Source organism: Hippopotamus amphibius, chromosome 3 (assembly GCF_030028045.1).
Source record: "Hippopotamus amphibius kiboko isolate mHipAmp2 chromosome 3, mHipAmp2.hap2, whole genome shotgun sequence".
Lineage (NCBI taxonomy): Eukaryota > Metazoa > Chordata > Mammalia > Artiodactyla > Hippopotamidae > Hippopotamus > Hippopotamus amphibius.
In genome coordinates this window covers 194539304-194556269 of record NC_080188.1, presented here as the reverse complement: position 1 = coordinate 194556269, position 16966 = coordinate 194539304, and the positions used below count along the sequence as shown (strand labels likewise).

Here is a 16966-nt window from a genome sequence, read left to right as displayed (position 1 = left end):
GAGGAAGAACCAGAGATAAGGTTGATACTTAAAAGGTATTTCCATGTGCATATTGGAGTTCTATGTTTTAATAATGTGAGAATTATATATGAAGTTGTAAATGAAGCTGTAACTTATTTTCATTGTTATTTATCAAAATTATATTGAAAAAAACTCAAACCTTTTTATTTTCTTAGATATAAAGCAACCTTTCATCAATGTGATGTTTGTAAGAAAATATTTAAAGGTAAATCAAGTCTGGAAATGCATTTTCGGACGCATTCAGGTAAAACAATGGGTATTTTATATATATATATTTTGTGTAATTATTCATAAGTGGTATATGGACATTTATACTTTGTTGTTCTTGGTGAAATTTTTTTTCCCCAGTAAGAATTTTACTTATTAAAGTTGATGTCATAAATGGGCAATATTCTGATGATCTGTTCCATATTATGTAAGCTTCAGTACTTTTGAATATCATTTTGTAGAATTTGGGAAAAATTTTTTCGATAGGGAATTTATTCAACTTTTAGGTCTCATTTTCCCCTTTGCTGGTTGTTTATCATTCCTCTATATCTCTGTGACTCTCTGGAGACATTTCTTCTATTTTCTTCTTTTAAAAGAGTAATTCAAATAAGACCTAGTTGTCTTGCTTACCAGGGTACCGTTGTATAGTTTTCCTTTTTACATAGTCAGTTGTGATTTATAGATAGTTATAGTAGAATGATTTGCTTCCACTGCTTTCCAGAAGTTATCATTTTCTAAATCTTTCTTTTTTTCCCATGTCAGTGCTACCAAATTTTGAAACATAGGTTGTTGAATTTTTTCCTATATGTTGTCATAGTCTGACTTCTCATGTAAATTAACACTTTTTAAAGCTTTCTTTTCATCTTTTTAGTAAAGAAACTCATTAATGCATTTATAGCTGCTTTGCTTTATATTTAGTTTGGATTTTGTCAAGCTGCTCTTCTAGAAGGGAAAAATAATTGATTTCATAAATATTAGAATTGGAAATAACTGGATTTGGGCAATTTCCATAGCAAAGAATTGCGGTAAAGAATTTATAACTGATATAGAACTGCTGTTAAAAATAAAATTACAACTCCCTCCAGATGAAAAAGTCATAATTTGGGGGGTACATAAATAGGAGTAAATTAATACTATTCTCCACACTAGTTATACACCCAATAAACTCATGATTGAAGGAGATGGTAATCTTACCAAAAGTTAACTTGAAACCATTGATGATTTAAGAATTATAAAACTACAGGACTTATATCTAGAGGAGAAAGTTAATAAGGGCTGGCTTTATAACTGCATTGTTTTTTGAAAACATTGATTTGTTGTAATTAGTCGATGACCAGTGACACTGTGGAATTCTCATCTCTGGATATCTCACGTATGGTTGCAGTTAGGGACAAGTCCCTTTGCCCATTGAAGACTGAGGAAATGAGCTCTATTACAGAATAAGATAAAGCTTATGGCAGTTATGGAACGAGAGGGAGAAATCATTTGAAGCAGGGGTCAGCCCACTTTTTTGGTAAAGGGCTGGACAGTAAATGTTTAAGGTTTTGTGGGCCAGACTGTCTCTATCACAACCACTCAACTCTCTGGTACCATGAAAGCAGCTATAGAAAGGAATAAATAAATGAATGTGACCTCATTCCAAGAAAACATTATTTACCAAAACTGGCAAAAGACTGTATTTGGCTTTCAGGTTATAGTTTGCCGTCTCCTGATCTAAAGTGATCAGCAGGCTATCCAGACAGGATTTCACAGAGCAGCTGTTCTAAGAACGTGGGTGCCATGTCCCCAAGTCCATTCCTGAGATTTACAGGTACAGAAACTCAATTTTATATCTGTGCACTAATAGTTAAAAGTATTCCGAGGAGTCCTTCACAATAACCACTGGAAGTAGAATCACGAGGATGTCAGCTTACTATTCACGTTCTAGAGATTGAGATATTAATGGGTACTGGCCAAGGTGTCCTTTTCTCTTATCAAGGAAGCAGAGTTGCTAAATTTATTCATCAGAAGGAGAATTGCCAAATGTAGTTATAGAATAAAATTAGATAGTAATTGTATGGAATCATTTACTAAGGAAATGGGCAAGGATGCTGAGCCATCTTTCCTGTTCTAACAGTGCACCTTTCTAGTGATCAGAACAATTGTGTTCCCCAGATTCCTTTTCTCTAGTGCAGGTACCTTTAGTGCATTGTCTGTACTGTTAGATTCTTGTTTTTTGGAATCCCCTTACCAGACTTGCTACAGACTTTTTCTCTTCAATTATTCCTTCTTTAGAAGAGGTACAAATAATGGATTGGTTTCAGTTTTGGGCAGGTCAGTACTCTTAAGTGCTTCAAATGAATAGATATGATCAGTGCCTAGCCCAGGACTTGCAAATAGTAGGTGCTTAATAAATATTTATTCAATGAATGAATTTATCATGTTTTCCTATAACTACCCTCTAAACGTCATTTATGTTTTCAAACCACACAATTAGAGAAATTCATTGGAAAATGGATATAAGATTTTTTTCTGCAAATGGCTTATTCTCATCTCTTATGCGCTTTGCTTGTGTAATCCTCAGAGTGGTAATTACGGCTGTTCTTCAGCAGTAGTCTTGTTGAGATGTAATACATTCAGTTAAAGTGGGTGTAAAGCTGATAAATTTAGGGCTTGATTTTAGACTTGGCAGAATTTTTAAGCTGTTTTTTATTGAAATATAACACAAAGTACAGAAATTAATTTTTATAAATGAGTGCATCTTTGTAACCACCACTCCGATCAGGATGTAGGACATTAACCAGAACTCCAGAAGCACCGTCCCTGGCCCCTCCCAATCAGTAACCTCCTTGCAAAATAATCATTATTTTGACTTATGTCACCAGTAATTAGTCTGCCTGTTTGAACTTCACATAAATGGAATCATACAGTATGCACTCTTTTGTCTAAGCATGTCTGTGAGATTCATCCATGGAAGTAGTTTGTTTCCATTTTCATATGAATATATATCAAAATTTATTTATCCATTGTACTTTGATAGACACTTGGTTTGCGTTTACTTGGGTCTATTATGAATAAAGCTGCTCTAAATATTCTTGTCCATGATTTTTCATACACACATGAATTCACTTCTCTTGTGTACTTACCTAGCCCTGGGATTGCTGGCTCATGGGATATGCATATGTTTATTTTAGTAGACGCTACTAACCAGTTTTCCAAGGTAATTGTGCCAGTTTACACTCCTACCAGTAGTGTATGGTGTATGAGAATTTGCTGCATATTTTCACCAGCACTTGATGTTGTCCCTTTTTTTAGCCATTCTGATGGATGTGTAGCACTGTCTCAAAGTGATTTAATTTGCATATCTGTGAATAATGATATTGAGCACCTTTCCATATGCTTATTGGTCATTGGATAGCCACTTTTATGGAACTCATGATTCATTTGTCTGCTTTTTTTTTTCTTTCTAAGATTTAATTATTTATTTTATTTTTGCCTGTGTTGGGTCTTTGTTGCTGTGTGCAGGCTTTCTCTAGTTGCAGCAAGTGGGGGCTGTTCTTTGTTGTGGTGCACGGGCTTCTCATGCAGTGGCTTCTGCTGTTGCAGAGCATGGGCTCTAGGTATGCGGGCTTCAGTAGTTGTAGCACGTGGGCTCAGTAGTTGTGGCTTATGGGCTTAGTTGCTCTGTGGCATGTGGGATCTTCCCGGACCAGGGATCGAACCTGTGTCCCCTGCATTGGCAGGCAGGTTCTTAACCACTGTGCCACCAAGGATGCCATGCTGATTTTCTTAAATTGGATTGTTCATCTTTTAAAAGTTGATTTATGGGAGTTCTTTCTGTATTCTGGATATGAGTTCATTGTTGGATATCTAAATTGCAGGTATCTTCTACTCTGTGGCTTGCCTTTCCACTCTAGTAATGATATCTTTCGATGACTGAAGGTCCTGAATTTTAAAGAAGTTATGTATCAAATTTTTTCTTTCTAGTTAGGTTTATTGTATTTTAAGAAACTTTTGCCTACCCCAAGGTCATTAATAGTTTTTTCTTTTACCTTCTGAAGATTTATTTTAACTTACATATTTAGATTATGAACTTTCTCTATCTTATTTTTGCATTTATTATTAGGTAAGGTCAAAGTTCTTTGTTTTTTTAAACATGTGGTTATCTAGTGGCCTTAGCACCATTTATTGGAAAGACCATCCTTGCCTCACGGCATTTCAATGGCATATTTGTTTTAAGTTAAGTGATCATATATGTGTGGTTTGTTTCTGAACTCTCTTCTGTTCATTGAACTGTTTGTATATTCTTTCACCATTACTATACCATTTAAAGTACTTTGGCTTTATATGTTGCAGTGTAAATCCTCTAACTTTGTTCTTTTTCAGCATCTTTCTTACGCTTTTCCTCCATATTTTCATACAAATTTAGAAACAGCTTATTAATTTCCAAACACAAATAACTTCTAGCTACTTTTGGATTTTCTAAGCATACAAACTGGCCATCTGTGAATAATCACAGTTTATTTCTCCCTTTTTAAATCCTTGCATCTCTCCCCCTGCCCCCGTGCCTTATTGCTTTGGTTCCTATCACCAGTGGTATATTGATAGTGGAAATCCTTGTCTTCAGGGAAAAGCTTTCAATATTTCATTACTAAGTATGTTTTTTATAGGTTTTTGTAGATACTATTTTTCAGATAAAGAAATTATCATCTGTTCCTAGTTTAGAGTATTTGTATTGAGAATAGGCATTGAATTTTATCAGATTTTTCCCTGCTTTATTGAGGTAATTATATATTTGTTCTTTATTATTGTGATAAAATACATTTTTTTGTTTGTGTTTTGTGTTGTGTTGTTTTTTGTTTTTTTTGTCTATATTTATGAGACATTGCCTGTTTTTTTTCCTTGTTATGTCCCTGACATAAGGTTTTATTATCATGACTATGCTGGCATCAGAAAATAACTAGAGAAATAATACATCTTTTTCAGTTAACTGGAGGAGTTTATATAGTATTGGCATTATTTCCTCATTACTATTTGGACAAATTCACTGATAAATTCCACTGAACTTGTTTTCTTTGGAGAAGGGTTTCAATTAAAGATTCTTTAATAGTTACAGAGCTGTTAGATTTTCAATCCTTGCTTCATTTTTAAGAAATTTTATTTAATCTAAAATATCAAATCTATTGGCAAAATTCAGAATATTGTATTATTTATCTTTTTAATGACTATAGGATCTTTAGTGATAACCTCTTTTTATTCCTATTGTTGGTAATTTGTATTTTCTTTCTGGAAATTTATTGATTTTATTAGTTTTTCAGAGAATTACTAGATTTTGTTGATTTTTCTCTTGTATTTGTTGTGTATTTCTTTTCTGATTTTCTCTTTTATTCTTTCTATTTTATTTGGGTTTAATTTCTGCCTTTCCCTATCTTCTTTATATGGATGCCTAACTTAATTAAATTTGTCATTTCTTATTTTATATTATGTGTATTTTAAAGTTCTAAACACTTTAAACACTGCTTTAGTTACAGTTCACACCTCATTTTATGTTTTCATTAGAATTCAGTTAAAAATATTTTCTGATGTCTCTGATTTATTCTCTCATTTGTGATTTAGTTTAAATTGTACTGTACTGCCCAATTTCTAAGTATTTGGGAGTTTCTAAGTAGTTTTATGTTACTTATATCTAGCTTAATTCTACTTTTGTCAGAGAACGTATTTTGTTCAAATATTCTGCATTCTAATATTGATATTTTTTGTCTACTTATTCTATAAGTTACTGAGAGATCTATGTTAAAATCTCTAACCTGTTGATTATAAATTACCTGTTTTTCATTTTGAGTTCTTCAGGTTTTACCTTATATATTTTGAGGCTGGGTTATTAGCTATGTACAGATGGTTATATCTTACAGTTGATGGTCCTTTTTATCATTGTAAAACGTCCTTCTTTATACTGAGATAAAGATGTACCAGCTCTCTTTTGGATAATGTTTATATGGTATTTTTTTTCTTTTTACTTTCAATCCTTATATGGACCCATATTTAAGATGTGTCTTTGGAGTATTATTTTATTATCTATTATGATAATCTCTTCTAATCAGAATGCTTATTAGTTCATTTAAATTTCATGTGGTTTCTCATTTATTTGGGTTCAAATCTGTCATCATGCAGTTTGTCCTATCTGTTTCTTGATGCTTTTTTTTTTGTCTTCACTTCCTTGTAATTATGAAGTATTTTTTATTACCCATTTTCCTCTCAGTTTACTTGTTAATTGTATGTCTGCCAGTATTCTTTTAGTAGTCACCTTGAAGATCACAATGTGTGTTCTTAAGTTATTAAAGTCAATCTTAAACTAGTCCTTCATCCCTTTCTAGGCAATTCAAGACCTTACGACACCTCATCTCTCTCAGCCTTTACGTGTTGTATGTATTTTAATTTTACATATACTTTAAACCATGTAAGACATTATTATTTTGTTTGCTTGCTTTAAATAACTCATTATTTATTTTTAACTATATTTACCCTTTACTCTTCACACCTTCCTGCATGATCATTCTTCTCCTTGGAATCATTTTCCTTACGCTCGAAGGATTCTTTTGTGCATATCACCTGGCACCAAATTCGCTTAGGTTTTGATTGTCTGAAAATGTTTTTATTTTACTTTAAGGAAAATATTTGGCTTACTATAGAACTTACATTAGCAGTTGTTATTCTTTCAATATTTTAAATATGTCATTTTTTCCTCTTTGACCTTGAGTTTTTGTTGAAAAATATACTGTCAGTCTTATTGTTGGTCATTTAAAAGAAATCTCTTTTTAATTGGCTGCTTTTTAAGATTTTTCTGTCTTTGATTTTTATTATAGTGTGCCCAGATGTGTTTTTGGTTTTGGTGTTGGTTTTTTTCTTTTTGTATTTTGTGAGATGTGTAGAACATATTGCATCTATGACTTGTCTTTGTTTTATTTAGGAAGATTCTCAGTCAGTTTTTCTTTCAAATACTGTTTTTGACCTATACTCTATTTTCTTTCTGGGACTCCAATTACATGTATGTTAGACTGCTCACTTTGTCTTATGTGTCTCTGTCATGCCAATGGCTGACAGTACAGGTTTCTGGTGTGACAACTCTGTAGGTGAGAAGTGTGACCCAAGCTAAAGCCTCATATTGGTAGGGCTCCATTTCTTTCTGGAGGCTGTAGGGAAGAATCAGTTTCCTGCTCATTTGGGTTATTGCTAGAATCAATTCTTTGAGTCGCAGGACCAGGGCCCAGGTTCTAGTTTTTTAACTGGTTCTAAGCTGAGAGCTTTCCCAGCTTCTAGAGGGGGCCACATTCCTTGGGTCCTAGCCTCCTTCTTCCATTTTCAGAACCAGCAGTGCAGGAATGAGTTCTCATGTCACAGCTCTCCGACCTTTTCATCTTCAGTTACTGCTACTTTTAAAGACCCATGTGATTAGATTGGGCCTACCTGGTTAATCTCTCCACTTCAGGATGTTTAACCTTAATAATATCTGCAAAGTCCCTTTCACCATGTAAAGTAACAAAATCACACCTTTCAAGGATTAGCCAAAAACCCTGGCTACCGTAGGAATGTATAATGTTTCATGTGAAAAAAAAAAACAAAAAACAAAAACTAGAGTGTGAGAACCTGACTCAGGAAGAATTGAAAACTGGCTGAGCTTCCTTATTCTTTTTTTTTTTTTTTGGCACATGGGCTTAGTTGCTCCGCGGCATGTGGGATCTTCCTGGAGCTGGGATCGAACCCGTAACCTCTGCATTGGCAGGCCGATTCTTAACCACTGCGCCACCTAGGAAGCCCTGAGCTTCCTTATTCTTGATCCTCATCAATTCTTCTTATTTATTTATTTATTTTTGGGGGGTTTGAGTCAGGTCTTAGTTGCTGCACGTGGGATCTTCTTTGCGGCATGTGGGATCTTCTTTGCGGCACACAGGTTTCTCTAGTTGTGGCACGTGGCTTTCTCTCTAGTTGTGGAGTGTGGGTTTTCTCTTTCTAGTTGTGGCGTGTGGGCTCCAGAGCGTGTGGGCTCTGTAGTTTACAACACACAGGCTCTCTTAATTGAGGAGTGTGGGCTCAGTAGTTGTGGTCTGTGGGCTTGGTTGCCCCACGGCATGTGGGATCTTAGTTCCCTGGCCAGGGATCAAACCCTCGTTCCCTGCATTGGAAGATGAATTCGTTACCACTGGACCACCAGGGAAGTCCCAGCTCTCCTTATTTTAGCCTCAGGCTAGACATCAGTATTACTACTTCCTATTCTGATCCAGAGAACCAGGTTAATCAAGTTGCCATTTTAGCTTTTATCCTTCCTGGGTGGGAGGAAATCAGATGCTCTAGCTTTACAACTTTTTTAGGGGCGGCTGTAGTGGGAATAACAGCAAGCAATAATAACAGCCTCGGTTTATCAAGTACTTACCATGTGCCAGGATATTGCTAAGCACTATTATTTTATTTTCTCATTCGGTTCTTTTCCTAAGTCTGTGAGGTACGTACTGTTATTATTCCATATAACAGGTGAGGAAACTATGCTTAGAAGTTGGAGAGCTTGCTCCAGGTTTGCCTGGTAAGTGGCATAGCTAGAATTCAAACCCAGATCTTTTTGATGTTTGAGCTCATTCTCTTTACCAGTTACTATACTATCTCCACTTTGTGACAGCATATATTACTGCTTTTATTAAGTTCTTGTAAATATTCACATGGAAAATTTGCTACTTAATTAAAATCATTGTCTTACCAAGTGAGTGCATTTTACAGTTAATTTCATTTGTGTTCATACAGGTGAAAAACCATACAAGTGTCAAATTTGCAATCAATCTTTTAGAATTAAGAAGACTTTAACAAAACACCTAGTCATTCATTCTGATGCCCGGCCTTTCAACTGTCAGCACTGTAATGCAACATTTAAGCGGAAAGACAAGCTGAAATACCACATCGACCACGTTCATGGCATAAAGTCTCCTGATGATCCTCTCAGTGCTTCTGAGGAAAAACTTGTATCCTTGCCGGTAGAGTACTCATCCGATGATAAAATCTTTCAAACAGAAACAAAACAATATATGGACCAGCCCAAAGTTTATCAGTCGGAAGCCAAGACTATGTTGCAGAATGTGTCTGCTGAAGTGTGTGTCCCTGTAACGCTGGTTCCGGTCCAGGTGCCTGACACTCAGAGTGACCTGGTGCACCACACTACCACTCTCCCTCCACCTTCTCATGAGATCTTGTCGCCACAGCCATCATCCACTGATTACCCACGAGCAGCTGACTTAGCTTTTCTGGAGAAATACACTCTTACTCCTCAGCCTGCAAATATAGTTCATCCAGTCCGACCTGAACAAATGCTAGATCCTAGAGAACAATCTTATCTTGGAACCTTATTGGGCCTTGATAACACCACTGCTGTACAAAATATTTCTAATAGTGAGCATCATTCATGAGTAAATCTAAACATTCCAGACTTTTCCCATGGTTACATGTTAATGGTAGCCTAAAGCTGACAGCTTTTAAATTAGTGGGGCTGCTATTTTTTTTCATTTTCTCTAGTTTCTCAAGTCCTCAGAACCATTTCAAATCAAGAAAAATATGTATCTGTTTACTGAACATATGAATATTTGGACATATTTTAAGGTATAATATTTGAAACAGACATTTTTGTGATTTTTTTAAAGAGATTATGTAGTGCTAATTTTTAATGGTTTCTCTAACTTTTCAAAACTATTAGCTGTTGACATGATGAGGGTATTTGTTTTTAACCATCAGTGAAAACTTTTATTCTTCTTTACTCTCATTCCTCTGTCCTCCCTTCCGTATCTTCCAAACAAGTGTTAAAGACTATGTAGCCTTTAAGAAAGAATATAAGAGTATACAGTACTGATAACTGCACTGTTCCTAATCCTAACTTAAGTTTCATTTTTATTTCTTCCAGATTTTTAAAAAATGGAATTAGGAATTTGAATTTATAAGAAAGTGTTGGATAGTTTTATGTTCTTTTTTCATCTGGCCATTATTTGTTTATCACTATCCTTTGGTCTTTTGACAAACTCAAAGCCAGAAAGCTAACTAATGTAGGATTAGCTTGTTAAATGAAATGTAGAATTGAAATAATTATTCAAATGATTGTTTTTGGCCTATGCTTCAATTATTATGAATAAGAAATGCAAATATAGGTCTAGGCATTAAATTATCAAGTTGAAAATGTGTTAAAAGCAAAATATGACAGTTTTAACTAGATATTTTTCAAGGTAAGTTCACCTTTGTATTTTGCCATTTATTTCAGCAACATTAATAATTTATCATAGCATATATCTTCATCTTACTATGGGAGGGGCAGTTATAACTAATTAATGAAAATTCAATTGACAAGCTACTTTTGGTCTCATTTACCTTGGCTAACTGAAACTCTGGGAAATAGAACCTAGAGATTTCATACATAATTGTTAGAAAGGGTGCCAAACAAATCATAAAATTCATGTCTAATTGAACTTAATGTTGTTTAATTAAAGGGAATCACTACTTGTATACAGATTTACATGTAGTCTAGATCTTTATTTTTGCTTTACACATAAGCCTGATGTCTGTAATTATCCTTGATTTTTATTTTTGTATGAGACAAAAGTTGAGGACTTGGTAAAAGGAAATAGCAGTTAAAGCAAAACCTCACTGATTAAAATTAAATGAGGAAAAAGTCAGTCAAAATTGTAAAATACCTTTAAAGATGTGCACTTTCCATACTTTCAAGTCAATGTAAACTTAAACTAGGATGTTTCCTAGTAGAGCTGCTTGAAGGATTAGAGAATAGGCAGGGTTGATTTATTATTAGCATGGAAAACTACTGGAAAATAGCAATTTTAAGAGTTTTCTATTTCAGTTTTGTTTACACTCCTAATTGCTTAAAGCACTTTTTTTTGTGTGTAAACTGTAAGTCTGGCCCAGCCCTTGTGAAAAAAAAATCACAAATAAAATAATGAAGTTTTGGTGAATAAAATTTAACCACTTAATAATGTGGAAACTTGTTTGCTGAAGCACTTAAGAAATGAAGGTACTTTACAGGAATATTTGCCACACTAGTGGCAATAAAACAAAAGAAAAAAAAAGTTGAGAATTGGGGCAGTTAACCAAAGTAGCTTGTATAAATAATAAAACCAACCTGAGTTTTGCCTCATTTATCAAAGTTTGGTGATAATTATCTTAGGACAGATAGATACAAGTAATGTATTAATTCTTTTTAAAGCATTCTTACTTTTGTGTGGAAATGTTATGTCTGGGGTACTTACATGATAGAACTTGACTATATGAGGTACTATTTGTCTTTCAAATTGACTTTTAAAAATACATATCTTTATGATTTTTATCATAAGGACCTACAAGACTTTTAGCTAAAAAACTTAGTGTGATGAAAAGAAATCCTATCTAAAAATGTACCCTGCCTTGCATATAAACCAATGTAGAAAAGTTTGGACTTATAAAAAGGCAAATGGTATATTTGTGTATGTGTGTGATATATTATATGTTTGGTAGCAGAAAAAGAGGGTGTTGCATTTTCACATTCAAAAGAATGCCTTGCTTTTTGAAGGTATTGACTTTAGGGTTCTTTTAATAATAATCTCCTAATGCTTTAAATATATGATTTGATTGTAGGAATTGGTTTACAGTATAAAACTTTCCTGGAATACATCTCATATAAAGTGAAACATAATTATATTTAGTTATTATTGTAGATAACTTAAACTTGAATAGTAGTTTACTGTTTTATAAAATGCTTTCACATTTATCTCATTTAAAACTCATAACCAGCCCTGAAATAGAAAGGACATGCTGTATTCCCATGTTAGAGATAAAGAACCTGAGGTTAAGCCTACATCACTAATAAGTGGCAGAGTTATTAATAGGGAAGAAATGGAGCATTCATGAATGCTTACCAGGTGCCAGGCACTGCATTTTCTCATGTAATCTTAAACAGTCTGGGAGGAAGGTGTATAATTCTTATGAAGAAATCATCTCAGCGGGTGAACAAACAAATCTGCTGCGTGTAATTTCCAAATCAGAATATAAGAAATTTTACAATCGTGAAAACCTCATGGATTTGGGCAAACTGAATGTATATAAGTTTTTGAAGTCGGCACAAAAAATGTGAAATGAGGTCTGCTCTTTTCAGTTAACCTTTTGTCACGTTTGATTTGGAGTATTTTGGACAAATTCTCCATTAACTCTAAAATCCATTAATTTTGTAACTACTTAAAATTTTGAATCTTGCAACTAAGTTTAGCCTCATTCAGAATTTTTTATTTTATGAGCATAATTTATTGTTTTAAATTAATTTTGTAGCTGATAGCAGTTAGCACTTATGTAAATTGAATAATTTATGAAATGTAGAAATTTGTTAGCCTAATCCATTTTTACTTAAATGCACCAAAGATTTTTAGTAGGTATTAAAATAGTTTAAAAGAATTTAAATTCTTTGTTTGAATATTTATCCAAAGAAGCACAGTTGAAGTCCTAGGATTATGAATTTTTTTAAAAAATCGTTAGTTTGAATACTAAGATTAAGTATTAAGTGTTTGTGTTTATATGTATAAAAATAACGGAAGAAAATACTCTGGGAATAGTCATACTGACAAACCAATTACAAGTAAGAATACTCAGTTCTCAGTTTAGTTAATTGAATGTTATCTTTTAAGTGGACACTATTAAATGGTAAATAACAAGCTTATTTTTTACACTACACTATTAAAATAATGTTGCCTTAGAATTTTTTTTAAGACAAGCTGAAGATTTTTTTGTAACAAACCCCACCTGTTTTTTGCAGCATAAAATACCGTTTAAGATTAGGGTTTGTTCTTCATGCCAGCAAGATTTCATCAGCAAACTGTGAAGGCAGTGATCTTTGCATACTTTTAAGTAACTTAGTCATTTATTGAAGAGAAGTAGCAAAAATAGGGTTTTAAACTGGTGCTTTATTAAGTAACTTCCTTTAAAGTGATGGTAGATCATGAAGTAGGTACACTGATAATTTTCTGTCAACCTTAAAATTGTCAAAACACCTTTGCAGAGTAACTGTAAGCTATTAGTTAAGGGCTAATATTTAAATATCATTCATTGCTTTTCACTCTGTAATTGCAAATGAATTAATAACACCATTAACTGGTGTGTGTAAGTTTGCGTTCTCTTCCTAGCAGATCACTGTGCTGTGTAATTGGTGAAAAGTCAGACATGGAACATCAGCTCTTTGACAGTGTCCTTTTATACACACCCAGTCTTCTCTGCATTGAATGCTTCGTGCCTTTTCAGTGCGCTGTAGTTGCTTGGAGTTGACTCTGCTGGCTAGATTGTGCTGGTTAATAAATGATTGTGGTTGTTTTGTTGTTGTTATGGGTCTTATGTTTGTGTTGCCTGCTGGTCAGGCAACGGTTTTTTTAGGTTGCTTTATGTTTTTGTGGGAAAATTGGCACCAAGTACTAGTGTGAATATTTGTTTTTTTAAATCTCTACTATTGTGGCCTTTCTAGTTACTGTGAAGCCACTCCTGGGCCTGTCTCTAGATGCTCATTAGAGGAATCTGACAAATAAATAAAAAGAGTAGTGTGTCTGCCTCTCCGTCTCCTCCTCTCATCCCCCCACCTTTTTTTTTTTTTTTTTTTTTTTTTTTTTAATATTCACTTAGCAAACCACTCTGGTCTACACGGAATGGTTTCTTTTTTCAGTTTGCCTAAAACTGAGCCAGAGGTGATGGTTTGAGATGAGTCTCTCATAAAAAGCAGCAACATTCCCAACCTACAGGCAACTTGAGTTGATGAACTCAGGAAAGATTAGGATTTTAAAGTCATGTTCGGATTATTCTAAGATTCAGTGCCAAATTTAAAAGGACTCAAAATGCGTTTTTTAATACGGAACAAGTAGCATTTCTAAAACTTTTAATGGTGTTATGGTAAATGTTACTTACTATTAGATTGAATAATGGATAATGTGAGAATAATTTTTTGATAATTTCTAGGAACATAGACATTTCTTTTTAGGTCCTCCCCTGTCTTTTGCACATTCCTCTGGATAAAGACTGTAGTAGTTTTTTGGGGAGGATTGTTCCCTTATTTCCTCTAAAATTATTTCTACTTCAAGGTACTTTTATCCTGGAATTGTCCCATGTTTTCTGCACGTCCTCTTTGGAAGTGGCCTTAACAAGGTAGAAGTAACAGCATTAGGTCATGTGGAGGATGAGGGAAAGGGCTGGTAGAGAGTGACTGTGCTGTGTTTACTCTGCATCTCTCAACTTGCTGTGCATTGATCTTGAGTCTGTGACTATTGAAAAATCCCCAAACAATTTAAATTTAGCCTCTGTAGCCATTTATATAAAGAGAAAATAAGAATTTTATTCAGAGAATAGAGGTAATGCAAAGATGGATACACATCTTTTGTTCTGCTTTTTTTCAAATTCTTAGGAAAAGAAGTAATTTTGGTGTTTGCATTACTGCTGGAGATTCTAAAACATTTCTTGAATGGAGAGCATGCACACTTCTCATTGTCATTTTGCCTCATTGCTTGGTATTCCTGCTTTGTAATTACAAAATTTTTATTCCTTGTAACAATCAGACTTTTCTTATCCCTGTGGACAAAACTGTGGTACAACTGATGAGTGCGGCTGCCAAAGAACGACGAGCACAGAGGTGGGCACTGGGCTGCTCCATGTTGTGTAGGAAGTGTTCTGATGACGGGATTTACAATGTACGCTAAAGTGGAAATGCCTTTGAACTTCGTTTTCAGTCTCCAATCCTGTTTTGTTTTTAATCATTAGAACACTTTTAAAAATAATTACAAAGAAAAATCTAAAATATCGATTCATTATTTTGTCAACTGTGTGTAAAGTATCTTGTGAGTTTTATAGATATTTTGACTGTCTCGTGTTTCCTGAAATACCAATGTCTTTATAGAAAAATTCAGTTCTCTCTGAAGACTAGAAAGTGTATATTGAACTAGTTCTTTGTGTTGTTTTGATATTTAAAATAAAGTTCTTTGGTCCTAATAAAGCATATGTAGGTTTTATTGAACACATTTTCACAGCATAACAATGCAGTGTTTTGCCTGCCTCCTGGAACAATGACTAAAAAGACCACGAATACATAGAAAACCAGTGTCTTGGGGCACAGTTATTAGTTTATTTTTCATAAGCTAGATATTTTGAAATATTTTATATGTTAACTGTATAAACAAACTATTTAATGGTTTTTAAGTGGCTAATATAAATTTAAATATTAATAGTAGACTATTATGCTTGAGGCAGTCACATGCTGTTTTTTCCCAAGGAGTCTGAAGTGTAGAAAATCCCATGAATGGGCTATTCCCTGTGACAGTGAGGAAGCCACTCTCACCACTACCCCTCATTCCCAGAACGGTACACTCTGGCCACGAGAGGGACCGCTGCTGGTCTAAGGAACAAGCCATGTGACAGGACACACCCAACCATGCCAGCTCTCATCTGCATCTGACACCATAACTGAGTCTCCACAGGCAGCTGGTGGAGGCCCAGTGAATTCCACAGACAGGAGCCCATTTCTGCAAAGCAAGTCTTCCCACTGGAGGCAGTGTTGTATGGGACACCTAATTCTCTATTGCTGTGTACCAAATTAGACCAAATGTAGCAGCTGAAACAACAGACACTCATTACCTCACAAGTCCTGTGGGTCAGGAATCAAAGGGCTGAGCTGCGGTGACTGGCTCAGGATCTCCCCTGGGGATGAGGTCAAACTTCACGGGAGCTGCGGTCTCCACAGGCCCTTCGGGAGCAGGCTTCACCTCCAGGCTCACTTCTGGGCAGCAGTTCCCCCCAAAACGGCCTCTCTCTACAGGGCTGCCTGGTGATACACAGCTGGCTCCCCCCAAGAAAATAAGAAAGAGTGAGAACACAGGCAGGATTTAAGTTGCAGTCTTTTATAACCTAATCTACAAAGTGATATCCCATCCCTTCTGCCACTGTGAGTCCCAAAGTCCACACCACTCAAGGGACACAAATTAAGCTTCCCCTCTTGAAGGGAGGAGTGACCAAGACTCTTTATACACATTTTGAAAACCTCTACAGATTCATGGATTCTAGAGAAAGCATTCTTGTTGTCAATATATGTTCTTAGTGGTACGCTTGGAGCTGGCACTCTAAGCTTTATAATCATTTATAAATTGTTGGCATAGCAACTATGTGCCCAGCCACCCAATCTTTGAGTAAACTGCCCTTCATATACACTTCATCTCATGCTGCCACCAGGGATAATATGTGGACTCAGGAGGCTACCACACCCCTTAGATTATCACCATGTGTTTCTCCTTAGCAAGAGTTTACCCCCGTTCTCCTCAAGCATGAGCAACTCAATTCGGAATGCTAACCTAAGAGGCAACTTCCTAAGGCCACTGTTGCATCAGCGAGGTCACTGAGGAAATAGTTGGCCCTCTCCAATTTAGTGTAATTCAAGGAAATTTCATAAAGGGACGATTCACAATGATGTGACCGGGATGCAGGGAAACAAGCAATAATAGTGCCGTGTCCTGCGACTACTAACACCATGGTGTCCCCAACCAGATCCCCAGCACCCATGAGGAGAGGGCACCTCTCCAGCTACTTGTGACTTTAACGTTGAGATGGAGCCACCCCACGCTGGATGGCGGGCTGGGGGGGAAGCAGCCTCCCCTCCCTCTCTGAGCAAAACAGAAACCACAGGGTAAGAAACCGATGGACTTAGCAAATACACAACACAGACCCGCAGCTCACCGCAAAGAGCTGGCTGGGAAAGGGTGGAGGGGGGGAGCGGAGGGCAAATTAAAAATATCCAGCTTTACGGTTCATTCTGGAGTTTTTAAAATTGTGGGTCGACAGCATTGCTTCATGAAGGGAGACTGTGAGGGGAGAGCATATGTACATACAATGTGTTACTATCACGTTAAAAGAGTTGAAACACACATTTCAGCGACTTAAGCTTAAGACGACTTGTACT

The 16966-nt window shown here is 35.4% G+C and overlaps 1 protein-coding gene across 5 annotated transcripts in view; it reads left to right on the top strand.

The window, feature by feature from the left end:
* ZBTB41 (zinc finger and BTB domain containing 41) overlaps nucleotides 1-15007 on the top strand; it is a 42016-nt gene extending 27009 nt beyond the window's left edge. For 3 of the 5 annotated variants that reach the window (XM_057727521.1, XM_057727520.1, XM_057727522.1), the window contains exons 10-12: nucleotides 177-265; nucleotides 6363-6410; nucleotides 8779-15007. In XM_057727521.1, coding sequence (XP_057583504.1) covers nucleotides 177-265; nucleotides 6363-6410; nucleotides 8779-9434 — 793 coding nt within the window. In that variant the 3' untranslated portion in view covers nucleotides 9435-15007. The remainder of the gene's footprint in view (nucleotides 1-176; nucleotides 266-6362; nucleotides 6411-8778) is intronic. The other 2 variants (XR_009052650.1, XM_057727523.1) reach the window with 2 other exon arrangements.
* Nucleotides 15008-16966: the final 1959 nt, after the last annotated feature.